Raw genomic sequence first — 22,758 nt, 5'->3', positions numbered from 1 at the left:
GTACTTTTGGCGTAGAGTACAGTAATACAGTATCTTTATTTCAAGCCCAGAATGTCTGGAGACAAGCATAAAACCAGCAGTATGTAGCTGATTGTGTTAGTTGGGTACCTAGGCTAAATTTGTTGGACTTATGAACAAATTGGACTTACGAACACGCTCTCAGAACGGAACTGGTTCATATGTAGGGGACTTACTGTATTCTCATTTCTTTTATATTATTGACTCATTTTCTCCAACGCTTTCTCTATTATCCAAGAGATGAAAGATGCCACGGTATCTGTACAAACTTTTAACACTTCCTATTTTATCCCCATAATTTTTTCACTCATCTGTCTCCTACCATCTGACTGTAAATGCCTCAAAAAGCTTATCATAATACTTATGTTCTTGTCTTCAACAAAGCCCATTGATAGACATAGAAGATGCTCAGTGGATGATGTTGATGGGAGGGAAATAATGAAGAAATGAGGACCAGTGAAATTTTGTCAGAACTTCTTGAAGTTAAAATCCCCCCATCACTATCATACCTTGCCCTTGTGGCAGTTTTGTAATCTGTGTAGAAAAGCATCCTCTACTGCCTCCGTAGTATATTTCTTCCTTCCTTTCCTTCTGAGGATTACTGGACATTGCTTCTACTCTGCTTTTTCTATGACACACCTATTGTCCAACATCTGTATAGGTTGATCTGAAAAATTTTTTTTCACTCTGGGACTGTTGTGTCCAAAGAAATATATAAGCACTAACTTACCTTGGCATGTTTTATTTTCACATATACTATCTTATGCTAACCATAGAGGAACTTAAAATAGAGTAGAATATTTTTGTCAATGAATAGAAATGAAAAATGAGGTACAGAGACTAACCTAAATTAGGTTAAATGACTAACCTAAATTCACTTAACTGTGTCTGCAAAACTAGTATAAGGCTAGGAGTCTCTAATTTCTGATATCAGGTTCTTCCCACTAGGGCTTTTCCATTGGCTTGCACACTGTAACCACCTGGGCAGCTGTAAAAACTACTACCCCCTGGTCCTGCTCCCAAAGATCCTACTGTAATTGGTCTGGGGGTACACCCTTTACACGGGAATGTGCATGAGCTCCTCTGGTGGCTCTAAGGAGCAGTCAAGACTGAGACCACTGCATTAGAAGTTGACGATACTGCTTCTTGCATCTAAATGCATTTCTGGAGACATTTGCCCTCACTGCTGGCTCAAAGACTCAAGGAATGAAAGTATCCTAAGGTGAAAGCAAACATTCCCATGATGCTTCAGGCTGTTTGGTCTGTCCTGATGACAGCAAACAAACAACAGGAAACCTCCGCTCACTATTACAGGGTACACTGGCCTGAAGGAATTCTTTTCGTATAACATAAACATTTCCTTATGGGGATCATATTCTGTCATTAAGGTGCTGTTGCCCACAGCCAGATGTATTGGTTTGTTCCCTGCCAAACTTTTAATTTGCCATCCTTTAGTGATGGACAGAGAATAGTGGATCATCAGTACATTTTCCCATATGATTGTCTATGATTATGAGCAAATCATTGTAATTACTGAAAACGTACTGCACATACTTCAGAGTTTGAATTTAAATCTCAAATTATACAGAAATTACAATTTTATATCATATTATGGAGGCAATATAATATAAAGGAAAGAACAAATATGGAGTCAGAGGACTTGGTTCAAGTCTTTGGGCCACAGCCCACTTGTACTAATAAATATTAGCCACACTTACTGAGCACTCACTATGCACTAGGCACTATTATAGTGCTTTAACGTTATGATGTATGTTCTGTGATTATTCTCATTTTACAGATGAGAGAACTGGGACATAGAGAGGTTAAGAAACTTATCCAAGGTCACACAGCTAGTAAATTGCAGAGCCAAGATTAAACCCTGGCAATATGCATCCAGAATTTACACTCTTACCAATATATGATATTCCATGTGTGACCTTAGGTAAATTACTTAGCTTCCTTTGGTCTTGGTTTTCTCATGTGTAAAACAGAGTAATAATAATGCCGAGCTCATTGGGTTGATATACAACTCTGCATGACATATACTAGGTGTTCAATAAATATTGGTTGATAAGTGAATAAAAGGACAATAAGATTGGGATGATTAAAAAATACAGATTAAGAGGTACAAACTACTATGCATAAAATAAATAAGCTACAAGGATATACTGTATAGCACAGGGAATATAGCCAATATTTTATAATAACTATAAATGGACCGTAACCTTTAAGAATTGTGTATCACTATGTTGTATGCCTGGAACCTACATAAGATTGTACATCAACTATACCTCAATTAAAAATAAACAAGAAAAACAATACGGAGTATACTCTGTAAACTGTGTTATACAAGAATAAACTTACTAGTATTATGGCATACATGACTATGTATAGATTTGTGGCACAAAGATATGCAATAGAGTTAATACTCAAAATCATAACATAATCTTACTCATCACTATTTGTAAAATAAAAAGCTTTTAAAAATATGCAAAAGAGGGCTTCCCTGGTGGCGCAGTCGTTGAGAGTCCACCTGCCGATGCAGGGGACACGGGTTCGTGCCCCGGTCCGGGAAGATCCCACATGCCGCGGAGTGGCTGGGCCCGTGAGCCATGGCCTCTGAGCCTGCGCGTCGGGGGCCTGTGCTCCGCAACGGGAGAGGCCACAGCAGTGAGAGGCCCGCGTACTGCAAAAACAAAAATAAAAATAAAAAATATGCAAAAGAGTTTAATAATCTTTCCAGTGATAAAAATATAACTGTAGAAAATGAAGTTATTAGAAGTTCCCCCTTTATTTCTGAGTAGTTAAAGACGCATTCTGTAATCTAACAGCTTCATCTTGCTTATTGCCAGGAAATTAAGCCATTAAAAAAGATAGTATTGGATCTCATCCAGCTGAACTATCCAAAGACAAAATGGCCAGCAGCACATGTAAGGTTTACATTTACTTTTTTTAAATTAAGTGCTGGTTATTATTGAAGGAAAGCTTTTGAAACATTCTTATGACAAATCTCTGTAGGAAAGAGAGGCAGAGTGATTGTGAAATCTTGCACCAAGGGCTAGAATCAAAGTCTCTGAAATTCTTCTGGGCTAGAGGTAACCATTTCCAGCTATTGCCTTCACAAAGAGAAATGAATTACATACTAGGTTAGTGACAGATGTAGAAACAAGAACCAACTTAAATATTTTGGTGTCAAACTCTTTTGAAGAAGAAATTACAGCCAGTGATACTTCATTATTACTTCCATTTTAAAATTATTCTTTATTATAAGACAATCATTTCTAAATTTCTTTGTTTGGGCATGTGCTTCTGTTTTTTTCCTAGCAGTGTGGAGTTTCCAAGAGCCTTCATATATTTACACGTTATTCCATAAAGCACCATCCTATAACAATCTGTTTGTTTTCTGGTTGAAGGAGTTGGACTCTGAATCATTCCCTGGAGCATGCCAACTGCCTCCTGACACCACATCTGTTAAGGGTTATCACCTCCTGGAACCCATCTGAGCTCCTCAGAGCCTCTTACATAGCAAGTACTCAAGATGTGTTTGCTGAATTGACTAAGAAGCACTCAATCAAAATCTTTTAAATGAAGTAAACTTTCATGTAATCTGGTATCAAAATCAATAAAACTCTTTTACACTGATAGTGTTGTTAAAGACTACTTCTTAAAGCACCTTGAACAAGTTATTTTTCTTAATCACTAATCTATGAGTCAGTGAGGAAGATAATGTGTAATCACAAAATAACTAATAACCAACATCCTGAAAGAACAAGTAATTTCTTAGAAATTATTGACCTCATATTTTTATATTTATTAAGCTTAGTACTCCTTTTTGCTCTAATTTGTGTCTTAAAACTAGGTATGATTTTTTTTTCTGGGTGATATTTTGTTCTCTTAAAACCAAGCAGTAGACTATCACAATGATGAGATGAAACACGATGAGACCACAAATTAAGGCAGTGGTCATGGAGGTGTAGTAGAGGGGAAACATTTGTAATGTTGCAGGAGATAAAATCAATAAGGCTTAATAAGGGAGATAAAGAGGACTAGGAAATGTCTATGATTCTGGCTTGGCAAGTAAATGCAAGAATGGTGATCTACACTAACCAAGAGAGGTAATGAAAGAGGGAGAATAGTAGGTTTTGGAGCAACATAATGAATTCACTTTGGGACAGCTTGGGTATGAGGTGCCTTATTACACAGTTGTAAATATGCATTCAGAATTCAGAAGAGAGCCTGGCTAGAGATGAGGCTTTAGGAATTACTGGCATGTGGGCTAATGAAAATCACAGTGATGGATGAGGTCTCTCAAAGAGAGCTGGGCAGAGAATACTGAATGAAGAAGTTATTGCTAAGGAAAGAGGCAGAGGAGTGCTTAGGAAGGTAAGAGGAAAACCATGGATACGTGGTGTCTTCTAACTCAAGGAGAGCATAGCCAATAGGATTTCAAGTAAGATAAGGACTAAAAAAATGTAATCACTGAATCTGGGAATTCAGAAGTCACTGATAACTTCAGAATGTACCATTTTGCAGGACAGCTGAAGCAAAGTCGTATTTCAGTAAATGTGTGCAGACTGGCTAACCTACTTTGATACAAATAATGAAACAGTACTCTAAAGATTAGATTAAATGGGACCAAAAAGTTGTCCAGCTCTCCTATTCCATCTTTCTAGTTCTTAATGTATGATGGTAACAGATGATTTTTCCTTCGACTGATATAATTGAGCATCCCCAGGTTTTCTTGCTGTCTTTCTATTTAATAATATCTCTGGCTTTGGGGATAATTGTGTTTAGAACCAAAAAGTTTCCTCCTGCTATGAAGGTTTCCTTCTGGGGTAAAGGGAGTAAAGTAAACCTCAAAAGACAGAGAACTTTGTCTTTTATTCGTCCAATTGCCTATCTTTCCTTTGGGCTTTTAATCAGACTTCAGTCCAGGACTCTTTACAAAAGAGGGACTAAATGAACAGTTGTTGAATGATTAGTATATAGAGCCAACAAAGAAGTTTATCACCCTTAGATTCCAAATATGTGTCAATTAGTCTTTGAAAGCAAGACAAGCTGAGAATGTTGAGATTAATATACCATCCCACTCCCCGCAAAAATAAGACAAGGTTAGATCACCTTACATGGAGTTCTGTAATATTCTGTGGCTTTTGATGTGGCTATTCCAGATCATGTCTTGTAGTAATCATTAAATGAGACTGATTTAATTGATCTGAAAATACAAAATAAGATCAGACAGTGAGTAGCATGAAAGTTTGCTTTTTAAAATTATTTTTATCAGAGTGGACTCTTTCAGATACCTTGTCTCAAGACATTAGGCTGATCTGCAAATTCTCACATAGTTATTTCTAACAAATGAATCTAACATAATTTTCCACTAATACATGCAAATCACAAAAAAAGGTCCGTCCAAACCAGTTTTCTATAATAAGTATAAATGTGCATCCATGTGTATATTATAAAAAGGAAAATATAGGTTTAAGATAACTGTGCCTTTCGTGACTAACATTGAAAAGAACTTTAAATAAAACATCATAGCTGTACATTTTCTCTTTCTACGGTAAACAACTTTCTTAAATTTCTATGCCAAATTTTAGTAAAATCACCTTTATTTTCTTTTTATTATGAGGAGAAATGAAACACCAGAATTGAGATTAGTTTAATTTTTACACAGAATCTGGCCACTTTCAATGAGGGAAAATAAACAACTCTTTTCTAATATTACTGCCAGCACATTTCCTCCCCTGTGCTAATATTACCAAATCCTAATGGGAGAGAAAAGACTGTTACAAAGTATTAAACGGGACCTATGAAACAGTCTCTTACTTTTAAATAACTGCATTTCCAATTTTTTTCTTACAATCTTCTTGGATGCAGAGATTCTCAACACTCCACAAACAAAACATTACTTTCAGATATTTTTCAGACATGGGAAATCATCTGTTAACTGACTTAAACAGATGCTTAAACATCAAATGTAAAAGACTTTATCTCTGTTTTAATTTTAAATTCCTAGCTCTTTGGAGGAAGAAGCACATTTTCAGTTATAATAGGTTATTAGCATTAATTTTTATAGGTAAATCATAGATGCCTTAATATCTGGCTCAATTTTGAAATTAATGGGGGCAATATCTAAATGGGTTAATGCATTCATTTATTTAAATGATAATTATGGACACCTAATTTTAAGACTAACATTTTTCAAGTGTGTTATTGCTTTTGTAATCACACTTAAGTAGAAATCTGAAACTTGGTAAAGATAAATTAATCACTACTATTATTGCTTCCAGAGCTACATGCGTGCTTTATACTACTAAATGATATACTAAACTAACATTAATTTGCCAATGAAATGTTTCAGCATTTGGCAACGGAGGTAACAAAATGAAAGGTTGCATTATATCTTCTGCATGAAAAAGCTTGTGATCAATTTGCTGTCACAGATCGTTTAGCAGACAACAATGACCCAAGAGGAAGGAAACTGTCAACATACTGTCTCGTGAAAAAAAAATACACCATCTTCAGGCACAATCGTCTCCATTGTTTTTTGTCTATTTGACGACGACCCATGACCCTCTCCCTTCCCAACAGTGTCCTGTTCAATTTCAAGCTGTTAGCCTTCAGGGGCTTTCTTTTTTTCCCCTAGAATAATTAAAAATATTACCCTAAAAGGTATAACTTTAGTATAGTTTGAATATACAAAACAGAATGCCTCAAACATTTGGGAATATCTGCACTTTCAATTCTATAAAGGAAATAGCCTCTTAAAATAAGAGAACAGTAACTATTATTCAGATAAACTATGAAGGGATGTATACAGCATAAAAAATACATGTGTTTATAGTTTCAACCAATAACAGGAATTTATTGAGTATTATTGTTGGCATTATGAATATGAAAAAGTAGAAGACATAATTTTAAACTGAACCTCACAGCTTATTATTATCCTGTTGGGAAAATAAGATATATATCTGAACTAGTAAATAGAATAGCTTTATATATTAACATAATAAACTTACATCATTTAACATAGACATTTAGAGACTACAATGACAGATACTTCTTCGGCAGTGGCAATAAGCAAAAAAAATTTGGAGGAGGGAGCTATAATTTTGTTTTGGAGCCATTAGGGAAAGAGTCCCTGGATATGGACCTGGGACAAAGGAAGGAGGCATTTTAGGCCAGGGAAGCAGTATTAGCAATAGCTTAGATGGCAAGGAGCATGGTGTGTGCAGGCCTACATACAGAGGATGTTGGGGGAAGAGGTGAGAGTAACAAGATAATTGACTAGAGTAGAGAGTTCCAATTTCAGAGGAATTGGAATTTGATAAAAATAGGTGAAACTAGGCAATGCTGGGTCTTCAAATTTAGGCAGAGAATGGATTAGAGTCGATTCAGTAACCCTGATATATTAGGTGATAGACAGTGATCAGAAGTTCTCAAGTAAGGCAAGTAAAGTATGAAATCAGTGATTGAGTAAGAGTTTTCTCTGGCATTAGCACGCAGAGAGGATTATATGAGAGATTAAATGTAGGGGGACCAGTTAGGAAATAAATTCAGTAACGCAGGCAAGAGATTCTGAGAGCTAATACTAGGGTGGGAGCAAAGATCAGGAAGGGGAGGAGATGAATCTACGAGAATGCTAAAGAACTGACTGAACCAGTTGCCTGATAGGGTGTGAAAAGTGAAGGAATTTGAGGGTCAAATATTCTCCTAAAACCCAGAAGACCACTTAGTTTTGCTATTAATAGAAAGCGCCTAGAGAAACCGAAGTAAAATATGAGTTTAATTTTAAACATGGGTTGTAGGTGGTGACCTTTAGGAGTGTGACTGAGAAATTGGGACTGGAAATAAGAAATTTAGGTCAAATCAACACAAAGGTTGATAGATGATGCCATTAGGGAAAACAAACTCCAAAAGAGTAAGTTAGTGTTTAGAAAAGAGTGAGCAGAAACCAATTCACAGTTAAGGGGGGCCTGTGAAAGAAACCAAAAGGATCATTAAGGGAAGAAGAGAATCATGGCAGTGCTAGTTCATGGAAGCAACATCCCAACCATCGCCAAAGCCTAATGACTAAATTCTTAAATATCTCTGGATATTTAGTCACGTATTCAACAGTATCATGACTAAGAGTACAGGCTCTGGAATCAGCTGGCCTGGGTTAAAACACTCTGGCACCATTTCTTATTAGCTGTGTAACTCTGGGCAAGTAGCCTAACCTCTCCACGTTTCCAGAGATAGAACTTTCTCCAGTGGTGGTTGTGAACATGCATAAAAACAGCCAAGGAATGGTTTAGCATCCCTCAGCACTCAGTGTCAGCTGGTCTCCTCAACTGCCTTAGATAAGTACCTCATCATTTTTCTCCTGTAAACTCTAAACAGCTTCCTAATTGTTCATCTACCTCAGTCTCTCCCTATTCCAGGTTATCATGCCTCTGTTTGAAGGCCACAGTTGGTAAATATTTCTATAGGATGACATATAAACAACTTTTAAATAGAACTTGAGGTTCTTCATCATCTGGCCATTTCCAATCTTTTCTTCCGTCATTCTTCTCCACATCCAGAGGCTCCATCACATGGAACTTCCTGGTGATCCTGACTGTACCACAATATTACATTTCCATGTCTGTGCAAGCAGTTCTATTAGAGAGTCTTTTGCCCTCTGTGCCTGTCAAAGTCTTTCTTATTAAGGTTCAGGTACAATAAAAATAATACAGACATGAAGGTTGTCACAGTGGATATTGTGGTTGCCTCCCCGACAGCTGTTCCATTCTTCTCCCATTCTGTACATGCCCTGTGGTCTGAAGGGACTGACCCCATCCCTGGCTCTAAGTCAGTTGAGTGATAACTAGTTTAGGGACAGGAATCTGGCCTAAATAGCTCCAATCAGAGTGAAACTTATTCTAGCTTTCTAATACATCTTGATCTCTGAGAGTGTTGATCCTCTTTGTTCTTCTTCAAGATTGCCTTGTTATTCTAAACCCTTTGCATTTCTAGATACATTTTAGACCACCTTGTCAGTTTTCAGAAAAAAATAAGGCTGCTGAGATTTTGACTGAGACTGAATTGAATCTATAATCTGGGAAGAGTTAACACTATAAGAATACTGAGTCTTTCCCAAGCCACAAACTTTGTATATCTCTATTTCTTTATGTCTTTTAAAATTTCTCTCAGATATATTTTGTGATTTTTCAGTATGGATGCCTTATTCATCTTTTGTTACATTTTGATGCTGTTGTAATGGTATTTTTAAAATTTCATTTTCTATGTGTTGATTGCTAGATATAAAAATATAGTTGATTTTTAAATATTCATCTTGTATCCAGGATCCTTGCTAAATTTACTTATTAATTTTCAAACTTTCAAGCTTTGTATATTCATTTGGATTTTACTATGTATATAGTTGTGTTGTCTGTGAATAAAGATGGTTTACTTTACCCTTTCCACATTTTATAACTTGTTTTTTTTCCTTCCCTCATTGCACTGGCTAGAACTCCAGTACAATGTCAGATAGAAATGGTGATAATTAGCATATTTGTATTGTTCCTAAACTCAGGAGAAAAGCACTCAACATTTCACATTTAAGTGTGAGGTTAGCTGTTGGATTTCTGTAGACTCCTTTTATTGAAATAAGGAAATTCTCTTCTATTCTTAGTTTGCTGAGAATTTTTATCATGAATGGGTATTAAATGTGTCTCCTGGATTCACCTAGATAAGTCTATGGTTTTTTTCCCTTTATTTGGTTAACTAGGTGAGTTACAAGGATTGATTTTCAAATTTTAAACCAACCTGGTTTTCCTGAAATAAAGCCCACTTAGTCATGATGTATTATCTCTTTTTATGTATCAGTGGGTTCAATTTGCTAACATTTTGGTTAGGATTTATACATTTCAGATTTAAGAGGTACTGACCTATAATTTTCCTTTCTTGTAATGATCTCTGATTATGGAATCAGAGTTTGGAAGTTTGGTAGCATACTCACTGTCTCTATTTACTGGAAGAGTTTGAATGCCTTTTTAAAAAAGATTTTATTTGAAGTAAATTTAGATTTCTAAAAGAGTTGTAAAGTTAGTTGGATACCTTCAAAAATCAACTTTGTTAATGTTTAATTTACATTCAATAAAATGCATAGATTGAGTACAGATTGATGAGTTTTAATAAAAGCAGACCCCTGCATAACCATAAGCCCAAACAAGATATAGAATATTTTCATAAGTCCTGAAAGTTCCCTACTGCCCCTTCCCAGTCAATCTCCCTTGACACTTTGGGTAATCACTGATCCAATCTCTATCACCATAGATTAGTTTTGCCTGTCCTAGAACTTCATATACATTGAATTGTACAGCACGTACTCTTTTATAACTCTGGGGTTTTTTTTCTCAACATAATGTCTGCATTATTATTCCATGTTGTTGCATGTATCAACAGTTCTGTTGCTGAGAGTATTCAATTTATAACTATAACACAATATATTTATATATTCGACTGTTGAATATATAATGTTGATTATTGATGGACATTTTTATTGTTTTCAGTTTGGGATATTATGAATAAAGCTCCTATGAACATTTGTGTGCAAGTCTTTTGGTGAATATATACTTTCATTTCTCTAAGATAAATGCTTTAGGAGTGGGTTAGAGGGCAGGCGAATGTTTGACATTATAAGAAACTGCTAAACTGTGTTCCAGACTGGCTGTGGGCATGTCAAATGGTACAACAATGTACACAGCAATGCAGGAGAGCTACAGTGCAATCACAGCCTCATCAATAACTGGGATTGTTAGTTTCAGCAAGTGGTGTGATCTTCCAATCTCTCCCATCTCAGTAAGTCACCGCAGTACCCATCCAGTTCAAACTACAATCTAGTAATAACCCTTGGTTCCACTTTCTCTCATTCCCCACATCAATCAAACTAAGCCTTGAATCCATCCAATTCATCCACTTATCTCCCTCTCCATATCTATGCCCTCAGCCCTAGCTCATACCACCCCACCTCTCCCCTGGTCTACTAAAATAACCCAATAATTCTTCTCCTTGCTTCCACCTTAGATCCTTCACAATTGATTCCCCACATCGAAGCTAAAGTAGTCCTTTTAAAATGTAAATCTGATTATGTCTTTCCCTTTCTTAAAAGCTGTCCAGCTGTGTCCCGATTCCCATTGCAAGGTTAATGAAATGCAAATTCCTTACCTGGTTTATAAAGCTCTAAGTGATCTGGCCCTGTCTACATCTCTTACTCTATCTCCTATCCATCTCTCCTTTCCCCCTTGCTGTGTTCCAGCTGCAGTGGCCTTCTTTCTGAGCCTCTAACACACCACTCTCACATCCAATTTAGGATCAATACCCTAGTTACTCCCTCTGCCCAGAATCTCACTGTACCTGTTAAGACATCACTCTCTCCCAACTTTTCACCCCCCTTTTTTTCCTTTCATTGTCACGAATCTTGATTTTTCAAGATAACACCATTTACAAGTTTATCTCACCATGGCTCTCGAGTTGTTTCTGACTAAAGTTATAGTTAAAGTCTTTCTCCCAGACCCCAGATTTTATAGGCCTGTGATCAGTGCTGGATCCTTATGGTGCCGTCTGGTTACCTTGCTGCCTGTCTGATGAGGGACTCATTGCCCCAAAGAACCAAAGGGCCAAAGTTTTCTCCCTGTAATGGGGTTTGCCCTTCCTCCTGATGCTGCCTGAGACAGACCCCACCACTGTTACTGGCTGGTCTTCATCTGAGTGCTAGGGGACAGACAAGGTCAACGTTCTTCCTGTCAGGTCCCAATTAATCATTCTGTCGGTTTTTCTGGGTCTTCTAATTCTGAGCTTCTAACACTTCCAGGCACAGAGCCCCTTGACATAACATTGTCTCACATTCTGGGACAGAGCCCCAATCTGAGGGCTCCTTTTGATTTCAGTCCTTTGGAAACATTTTACTATTATTAATCCACTAAGAGGATCCTTGTTTTGGAGCATGTATAGTATAAAACCAAGATAGATCAAGTATTATGTCAACAGTAGTAAGCTGGCTGTTTTCTGCATCTGATTAACTATCAAAATAAGGCTGATGGAAATGCCAGAGAAGCTGCAGAACCTACACCTTGTCCAGGTGTTCAAGGCTGAATTGATGTCACATTGTCAGGTGGTCTCCCAAGTGTACAATGGCTTTAGCCCTAACTCTCACCATTTTCCTCCAGGACTTTATCTTCTCCTAAATTGCTTGGATTTTTGTGATCTACGATGGTTGGATCTATAATGTAGACAACATTTTTTTTCCTTTTCAGAAATAAAAACTAAAAGAATAGGCAACTAACATAGTTACATCAATTTTAATTCAATAGACTAGAAAGAATTCAAAATTCTCCATATTCTTCCTGAAAACATCATTTTTAAAAGGTATTGGAAGGGAAAATATATTTAAATGAAAAATAATTTTTCTAAGTTAAAAAAATGAAGATACAATTATGATAGAAAAGACAGTTTAAATCAATAGTTCTTTTAGTGTATAAATTGGCAAAAAATTGTATAAAGAAAAACTTACCTGTTAAATTTATCTGGCTCTTTAGGTGACTCAGAACTGTCATCTTTTGCTGTAAAGAAAAATATGAAAAGATTCTAGTTTACTTGGAAGACTGAATATATGGCCTTATGTGCATTCTTTCCAAAGCCTCAAAAAGACGGTAAGAAAGGAATAAAAATAAGGTATAAAACCTCAAGGAGAGCAAAAGAAAGATGGCAAGAAAAATTTTCAAGATGGAAAGCAGATGTCAAGTGGTAACTATCTTAACAGGCCATAGAAATTTGAAACCTAACGACCTGATGAGGGGAGGCCAATAAAAAGCAATCAGATTTACACTTCAGAACTTGAGAAACACTCAGGAATTGGAGGTACCAGATACCTCTGAAAACTGACAGGTATAGCATGGACACCAAAGACATAGCCTTCATCCTATGCAACCAGAAGACCACCACTGCCCAGGCAGGAGGGAGTATGTCTAATTCTGGAGAAACTGAACCAGAGAGATTCAGGAGATAGCAGAACAAGAGTATGGTAAGGGACTGAAGGCAGGGAATAAATCAAATAAATCGTATTGGATAAGAAAGATTCCTTATTCTCGCTCTTTGTCCAGCTCCTAGAGTGTAAGTAGTTAACATCTCTCTCTTCAGGCATAAGACTGGAGGATCTGTCTCAGAAAAAATAGTCAAGCTTAGCAAAAGGTAAGGTCAGGTCCCCACTGAATAACCCTATAATGAAACAAAACCATCAACAAGTCCAATCTGTATCCAAAATTTCCAACCTTTTCAATGAATGATTTTCATTCATCGTGTGTCCATCATACAGATGCATAGTCAAAGATCAGTAGATATCTGAGTAAAGTCATTATCATGAATGATGACAACCAAAACAAATAAGCAGGAAGAAAACAGGAACTAGGAACATACTTTTCTGGACATTTTCCAGAATACAGAACAGAAAAACAAAGAGATGGATAATAGGAGAAAATAGATTTTAAAAAATCAGAGTAACAGATCAGTAGATCCCACGTCTAAATCTCTGGAGATTTAGAAGAGAGAACAGGGAAGCTGGATGGGGACAGGTATTATAAAAGAAATCATATAAGAAAAAAGTCCAGAACTAAAGAATTAGAGTTTGAGATTTAAAACAGCCTATGAAATGCCCTACATGATGAATGAGGAGGAAAAAAATTTTCAGACTAAAGTTTAACCAAATTATGAACATATGAGAGTGGAAAAAATACATTTTTAGTCATGTGAAGTAATAAAAGATTTAGCTCTCATGTACTTGGAAGCTCCTGGAGGAAGTTTTCCAACAAAATGAAGGAGCAAACCAACCAAGAGGAAAAGGAGGGATCAAGCAAGAGCTCCAGTCCAAGAGGCAGACCAAAAGGTCACCCCAGGATCCCTACGGGAGAACTGCCAATTCAGAAAAGGATGCCTCAGCAAAGACGTCTTCCAGGGGAAAAAATGAAACTGACTGAATAACTGGTGGTGTGTTTTGTTTGTTTGTCTTTACAGCTTTGTCAGAAAGTTAAGGGGAAAAATAAATGGTAGATATTTTTTAAAAATCCAAAAAACAAAAACAAGGGAATGAAAAAACAGGCCATTTGTACAAGAAAAATAATCATTTGTGGCTCACCTATGATGAATATTTACTAAGTCATATCAATGTAAACAAACAATACTAGGAGAATGGGGGAGAGAAAACATAAGTGGAAATGGCACATAAAAGCTAAATCTTTATCTTTCAGAAGAAGCCCATAAGTAATACCTAAACTGAAAATCCCAGAAATTTCGTACTGAATAAACTTAGAAATACAGTGGTGAATTCCAAAAGAAACAGATAAACGTGTTGAAAGCTGTTGGTACCTTGTTGGGGTGGGGACGGCTCTCAGCCATGGAAGGTGTGGCTTCCAAGGTCTGCTATATTTCCTTAAAAACTGATTGGTGTTATCTGTCCTTTAAAGCTATGCACAAATATTTCTTTGATAGAAAATAAATACTTAACATCTTTAGTTAAAACAACTTAGAGACTTTGCTGAAAAGTTCCTGGAACATCTGGTGCAGTGAAATACATAAAAGGACAAAAGAGGTCTGTAACTCCAGCAAACAGATCCATACAGGCCATCCTGTTAAAGTCAGGTTTCCACATCTCCTGACATCTGTAGATAGCAGAATATCTGGAGTAATACTGTAATCATCAACAACAAAACTGGCTCTGAATGATGGTGCTAAGGCTCATGTTCTTTAATGAGAAGCTACTGGACTAAATTTCTCTTTCTCCTGACATCAAGAAAGAATATTTTCCAAAGGAAAGGGTATTCCTATACCTAACAACCAGTACTCCCTTTAAGAGAAAAAAAACCCAACACCTGAAATCCTATGAGACATCACCTGCTTCAATTGCAGAAACAAGTTCCTCTAAAATTGTTCTATATTTAAGAGAACTTAAAAAAAAAGTGAACAAATTGAGAACTTAAATTGAAGAAGAATCAAATGCTTATCACAACATCTTCCTAATTGCAAGCAGGATGGGATGGATTTGCACAATCATCAGGGTTTTTTTTAAAGTACCTAATATGAATTAGTTGTATAATCTCCCTAATATTTTTAGAATTCTTCTCTATTCTTGTATTTTGACTGTCATAATATCTGTCAGTAATTATATTATAGTTTTATTTAGATAAGAATCTGAAACTTAGTAGAATGATTCTTCTTTAACAAAAGCTATAGGAATACACACATGGCTAAGAGAAAAATTATTATCTTAGGCTTGGCTACCATTATTCAGTTTCGTTATTTTTATATTCTTGTATTTTCTTTCAACCAAAGTTTTTAAAATTATGTGAATCCTATGTTTTAAATATCAAAACAAACATGATAAACAGAAAATAATATAATTTGACCATATAACCATATAGAAATAAAAATTCACTAGGACAAACTGGAAAAAAGAAAAGACGTATGAGTTTACAGTAGTTCCCCCAGCCTCCCAGTGGGTGCCTAAAACCACATAGAGTACCAAAGCCTACATATACTATGTTTTTTTTCCTATACGTATATACCTATGATGAAGTTTAATTTGTAACTTAGGCACAGTTAAGGGATTAACAACAATAACTAATAATAAAATAGAACAATTTTCACAACATACTGTCATAAAAGTTATGGGAATGTGGTCTCTTTCTCTCTCAAAACATCTTGTACAAATTCAATGTCTTTTCCATCTTAACTAAGCGCTTATGTATTGTGGCCATATCTTTTGCAGTTTGAGGTACAAAAGCAAAACTAGCACAAATTTCTTTTTCTTCACAGTTTCATGGATAGAAGATTCGTTCTTACAACCTCAGGTATTATTTTTTTCTTTCCTTATTTAGTTGAGAACTTTCACCTTTTCACTTAAAGGAAGAACTTGTGACTTCTCATTGGCATATCTGAACGGCCAGTGGCACCGCTCTTGTGCTTTGTGGTCATGATTAAGTAAGATAAGGGTCACTTGAACACAAGCACTGCAATACTTCAGATATCAGACAGTTTATTTGATAACCCAGATGGCTACTAAGTGACTAACAAGCAGGAGATGTTGGACAAAGAGATGATTCACACGCCGGGCAGGATGAAGCTGGATCGCAAGAGATTCTACCACACCACGCAGAATGGTGCACAACTTAAAACTCATGAATTGTTTATTTCTGGAATTTTCCACTTAATGCTTTCAGACCATGGTTGATCACAAGTAACTGAAAACTTGTAAAGTAAAACTGCAGTTAAGAGGGTACATGAAATCCCTTTGTAACAAATTAGGAAGTAGCAATACTCAGAATCTAGGAGGCAAAACAGTTGTTATGCACTGTCTCCTCCCAGACCTCCAAGTTTTCATAAACAGATTGAAGTATAACTTGGAAGGCACTTGAAAGATCCCCTTGTCCAACTCCCAACACTGGGCAAAAAGTTCTTTGACAACATCCCTGAACAAGTCATTAAGCTCTGCCAAATGAACACTAGTTATGAAAGCACACCTTTAGTGACAGGGTGTTTACTACCTGCCAATGTGGCCTTGCCCATTCTTAAGCGACTTGAATTGTTGGAAAATCCTTTCTCATGTTTGGTCAGCTGGGACCTTGATGGACTTTACCATTAGTGATGCTGCAACTACGGTGGCATTTGCTTCTAGAAAAGATCAGTTACCCCAACTGACTATATAATTTATTGTCCAAACTGGAACACAGAATGAACGGGAAATAATTGTATCAGGACTGTCCCAGGCAGTCTGGTATGTGTGAGCACCCAAACTATAAGTAAGGGAGTCAGGGTCCAGGCCACAAGGAGAAGAGGCTTGCAGGACATGGGAAGGTCATCAGGACCTCCACCAATCGTTTTTTTGGCTGTGTCGGGTCTTCACTGCTGCACACAGGGTTCCTCTAGTTGTGGTGAGCAGGGGCTTATTCTTTGTTGCAGTGCATGGGCTTCTCATTGTGGTGGCTTCTCTTGTTGTGGAGCATGGGCTCTAGGAGTGTGGGCTTCAGTAGTTGTGGCACGTGGGCTCAGTAGTTGTGGCTCGTGGGCTCTAGAGTGCAGGCTCAGTAGTTGTGGCACATGGGCTTAGCTGCTCTGCTGCATGTGGGATCTTCCTGAACCAGGGATCGAACCCATGTCCCCTGCATTGGCTGGTGGATTCTTAACCACCGTGCCACTAGGGAAGTCCCCACCAATCGGGATTGAACTCAGAGTTTGTGCATTCTTGTCAACACGCCAAGGAAAAGGCTGGTATTCCAGAGAAGGGCCCACCAAACCAGAGTCGGGCAAGTTATAATTTTGCACATGCTTGGTAGAAGGGCACTTGCTTTTCACATTAAGCTTGTGTTCAAATAGCTTCCTAAGAATTTTTCATAGACTAAAGGTCTGCTATGAAGTCAGGTCTCTTCTCTTCTGTACTTGGAAATTTTAATTCTTTGATCCCAAATGAATGACTTTATGTTCACCTCATTAAATTGGAGGCACGGGGCGGGGTGGGGGGGGGGAAGGGGGAATGCCCAGGGTGGATCTCTGGCCCTGCAGCTTGCTGTGTGTGACCTTGGGCTAATCCCTTCATCACTGATCCTCAGCTGCCTCAGGGGAAGAGGCTAAGGATCAGATGAATAAGTGTATGTGAAAGCATTTTGTAAACTATGAAGTAAAATCAGGATCTAAATTTATGTGTATTTTTTCATTCATTCAATCTACAAATTTTTATTCAATACTTATAGCCAGAGACTGCTACCTGGGCACTGAGGATATTGCTGTAGCTGAAAATTAATGCCTATGGATATGATACAATTACCTGCCTCTTGAGTTTCTCATGTATACAAGTAACTATCTGTTCCACTTTTGTGTTATCCAAAAATGGGATAATTTCTCCTTTGCATTTTCCAGACCTTTTTATTAATATATTAAATGTATATGAAAGCTGATTCTTGCAGCACTGTAGTGGAGACTTTTTTTTCAAAGTTGTTACAGGAAATTAATTATCATTGGATGCAGTTTTTCACAGAAAACCACATGGTACTATGCTACCATCTAATTTAGAGTGAACGCAGTTTTCTGCACTTCATTTCCCACCACAGCAGCTGCCTCTGCTGTATCACGGCACTCTTTCCCTATGAAGCTGCAGAAAATCATTTTCTTCCTGGCACTATAGGTACCACTCCAGTCCTGCTGTGATGGCAGGCAAGCTGAAAACTATTTGCTGTCTTGGATTCCCACATATTTCACCAACACAAATAAAGCATATAGTGAAAACCTACCAAAGCTTCTCTCTGCAGGGCAAAACCAAAGTCATTTACCATAGAAAATTCTTTAAAACCAGTTTTTAAATTTCCATTCACCAGAATATGGACAAAGCTTTGTACAGAATATTTCTGTGTAATGACAGTATTGTAGTGCATGACAAAAGGGATACGTATCATTCATTTGCTCATTCCACAAACACTTCCTGAGTGCAAAGGATACGGGGTGGGGGGGATGCTACAGTATTCTGGTTGGTCAGAAATATGATCAGAGTGAAGCGGTACCGTTCCTCTGTGGACAAACCAGCCTCAAAACTGTCAGGGAATTTTGAGGAACTCTGCGACGATCATGACATATTTGAAGATACTGGAAAAGATGCCTGATCAATATTACATCTGACCAGATGGCCTGTGGAGGAGGACTTGAACTTGGCCACAAATTGTACAGACCTGACTAATGGGCTGGCAGGTCCTAGAAGGGGATGGAAGAAGAGATCGTGGACATCTAATGGAGAGAAAAAGCACAAGAGACATCAGTTTGGCAGAGTGAGTCTGGACAGCAAGGCCTGCTGATTGGGGAGCTGATAATGCCAGTTACTGTGTGAGGCTGCTGTGCACTGCTGAAAGGAGGGGCAGGATGTAAAGGAAAGAGCTACGTCACTAGGATCCCAACCTTCACTTGGGTGTAAGGGACCAACAGCATTGCTCTGCTAACTGCAGAGAGAGCACAGGAGCAGTAGAGGCGATGGAATTGAGTCAAGAAAAGGTTGCTGGCAGGATGAGAGTGAGCAGACCAAGGGTATCAGGAAAACATTGGTCAATAGAGCAGAAAGACTGAAAAGGCTCAGATGTCATTTCCACATGGATTCTTTGAAGGAATACCTGGAGGAAGAACTCTCCAGAAAGAAAAATGCTGAAAGCTTTCCTAATCAAGGGGAAAGGAGTCCCAGATCAGTAAGATCTGGGGGACGCTAAAGGTGATGTCAGAGAAATATCCATTACAGATCAGAGAGTTAAAACTGATGTCATATCTTTATGATGGGTAGACTACTTTTGATCAGCACCATTCACCCATATGACCATTACTTTTAAAGATACTAAGCCTATGATTTTTGGTAATCTTTTAAAAAGGACCACACTAAACCAGCCAGAGAAAGACAAATATCTTATGATATTGCTTATATGTTGAATCTAAAAAAAATTATAGAAATGAACTTACATACAAAACAGAAATAGACCCACAGACATAGAAAACAAACTTATGGTTACCAAAGGGGAAAGGGGGCAGGCAGGGGTAAATTAGGAGTTTGGGATTAATATGTACACACTACTATATATAAAATAGACAACAAGGACCTACTGTATAGCACAGGGAACTCTACTCAATATTTTATAATAACCTATAAGGGAAAAGAATCTGAAAAAATAGATATATAAAATATATATATGTATGTATAACTGAATCACTTTGCTGTACACCTGAAACTAACACAACATTGTAAATCAACTATTCTTCAAGTAGGAAAAAAAAGGGATCACACTGATGGATTTGAAAAAGAGGTACAGTAGGAGAGAGCGTAGTATGATTTCATTACTGAAAATGGATACAGAAAATATTGCTGTATACAAGTTACTTGCTAGATCATTTACGTGCTATAAATAATTAATAACTGGCAAATAACAATAAGTAGGCACTTCTTACATTGTAATGGCTGGTGGAAAAGTCTTAGAATTATTTGCCTGTACAGAGTTTCATCTTTAATCAGTATATGGGCTGCTTCCAAATTCACTGGATTTTCTAGCACTGGATTGGAAAGCATAACCTATAGGAAAACATATAGAACATAGAGTTTTTAAAGTAACTTTTTTCTTAGAGCAAAAAGACAAACCAATACATAAAACATTCAAGAAGGATTCATTAAATGCCTACAATGTATCCACCTGGAGATAGAGACAAAGACAAAAGAGACATGGTCCCTACTCTCAGGAAACACTTGATCTATCTTGGTTTTATACTGTACATTCATGAGCCAAACATTAGGATCAAAGCAAGTTACAAGTTCCTTCCTGTAACTCATTTCTTCCTATCACATAAATTTAAACTGATTTTTTTGTGTAAAGGGAAGTAAACATTAGAAAACATTGAAACATTTCCATTAAAAAATACAGATCATATTTAGAACATGAATAAACAAACACATGTATTAAAAAGTTGTATGCAATTCAATATCCCTCCAGATCACTGAATGCTTAACTTGGTATCTGTAGTAGTTTTCTATTGCTGCTATAACAAATTACCACGCAAATTTAGCAACTAAATCAGCACAAATTTATTATCTCACATTTCTACAAGTAGGAAGTCAGGGTTTATTGAGCTGGTTTTTCTTTTCTAGACTGAACAAGACTGAAATCAAGTCATCAGTTGGCTGGGCTCTTACCAGAAGCTCTGGGAAGAACATGCCTCCCACTCATTCAGGCTGTCTGTTAGCTGAATTCAGTTCCTGACTTCAGTATTTGTAGGACTGAGTTTCCCGTTTCTTTCCTGGTGATTAACTGGGGGCTACCCTCAACCCTGAGATGTCTCTTGCCAGTCCTTACACTTGGACCCCTACATGTCAGTGGCAAAGGTGTGAAAAATCCTTCTCGTGTTTGCTCCCCTCCTGTCATATCCTTTCTCCGTCTTTACTGCATTTCTGAGTGACTCTTCTGTCTTCCTTTTCTGTTGTTAAGGGCTCATATGATTACTTTGGGCCCCCCTGCATATTGCAGGAATAACCTTTCTATTTTAAGGTGAGCTGATTAGTAACCATAGTTCCATCTACAAAGTTCCTTCACACCTAGATTAGTGTTTGATTGAGTAACCAGAGAATGGGAGTCTTGGGGGACATCTTCAAAATTCTGCCTACAATAGTATTTGCACATCTGGATGAAATAGGTGACCAGTAGTAACTAAAACTTAATAGTTCTGCTAGACCATGATGTTGTTTATCTGGCAACTCAAAATTAATATTAGCCCAAATTTGAAAAATTTATTCAATAATTCAGTATATTGAATCTTACATTATAACATACAAATTAGATAATAAAATATACCCAAAAGAGTAACTACCAGAATGTCTTAAGTGTAGATACAAGTCAGAGTGGATTACTGTGGCTTAAGAGTCATGGAAATGATAGCAATCTTTCACTAATAAAAGCAGTAATCTGACATCTGATATTTCAAAACCAACAAGAATTTTCTACTTTTTTTTTCCTATTTGGAAAACACATTGGGCTATATTTTCCAGAATATTATAATTGCTTAAATAAGGATTGCACTATATCTTTCAAAGTGGGTGGGAAGCAGATGAAACTTTTCTTCAAGAGCAAGCTTTTGCTCTTTGGCTGGAGAGATAATCTTACTCAGAGAGGCACATCTGGTAAAGTTTATTCAATAGTCTTTGCATTGACCACTGTGCCTAAGACCTTTTCATATAATATATACACAAGCTATTAAGTATATTTAATGATTTTTTTAAGAACTAGAATGTAAGGAATAATTAAAATATACAAATCAGACACCCTGCTAAAATAGTAAAAAAATAAAATAACAGTACAACTTTTAAAGTCACCATGTGTTAGTATGAAATAATATAAAAAGCCATCTGGAGGGTAAATACAAAAATCTGAAGCATCAATAAACAACTGTACCAGTGGGTACATTTTGTAATATCCAATTAGTTATAGCCCATGAAATTGGAATTTCTTCTGTGGATGAGTGTTGGTACTTACTTTTTCACTGTATATGGAAGTACAAGTTTTCAAAGAAATCAAGGTTATAAAAATTTTAGGAGGAGATGATTAGCATATTCAGACTTTAAAATATTTTAAACACCATTTCAAGTAACACCCCCTTGTATAACAATGTGATCATTATAAATGTGTCTCACCTGTTAGTCAAAAGGTAGTAGTCAGAAAGCAATCTAAATTTAAATTACTTAAATAAAATGAAAAACTCAGTTCCTCAGTTACAGTAGCCACATTTCAAGTGCTCAGTAGAACATGAGACTAGAGGCTACGATATCGGACAGTGCAGATATTGAACATTTCCATAAGCACGGAAAGTTCTATTGGGCAGCACTGACCTTCAAAGTACTATTAAATAGCCATTAAAATATTAATTGTAGCAATCTGGAAATTACTTGAGATAAAATGTTAAGTGAAAAAGAAATAGGCTATATAATTTGAACATATATACCATCTTGCAACGATGTAAAAATTCAGATTTGTTGCTTCAATCATGTTATGTAGTACCTATCACACAAATTAGACTTGTTTCCTGACCTCAGGGAGCTTATAGTCCAACAGGGGAAGACAGATAAGGAAACAGTATATGCATTAGAGCATTATAGTGTTCTTATAGAGATGTGCTTAGGGTACCACTTTGCAAAGAAAACCTCCTTCCCTCCAAAACCAAAGC

The 22,758-nt window shown here is 36.9% G+C and overlaps 1 protein-coding gene across 1 annotated transcript in view; it reads right to left on the bottom strand.

Moving 5' to 3' along the window:
- The window catches only part of UBE2U (ubiquitin conjugating enzyme E2 U), a gene marked incomplete at both ends in the record, with an annotated part of 48,513 nt that overhangs the window by 2,336 nt on the left and 23,419 nt on the right, over window positions 1-22,758 (bottom strand). The window contains 4 exon segments of the mRNA XM_082613676.1: window positions 5,145-5,190; window positions 5,194-5,233; window positions 12,557-12,605; window positions 20,002-20,122. Of these exon segments, the coding sequence (XP_082469802.1) occupies window positions 5,145-5,190; window positions 5,194-5,233; window positions 12,557-12,605; window positions 20,002-20,122 (256 nt within the window).

This window comes from Mesoplodon mirus (assembly GCF_964341445.2).
Source record: "Mesoplodon mirus genome assembly, chromosome: 3".
NCBI classification, from domain to species: domain Eukaryota; kingdom Metazoa; phylum Chordata; class Mammalia; order Artiodactyla; family Ziphiidae; genus Mesoplodon; species Mesoplodon mirus.
This window is presented reverse-complemented; position numbering and strand designations above follow the sequence as displayed.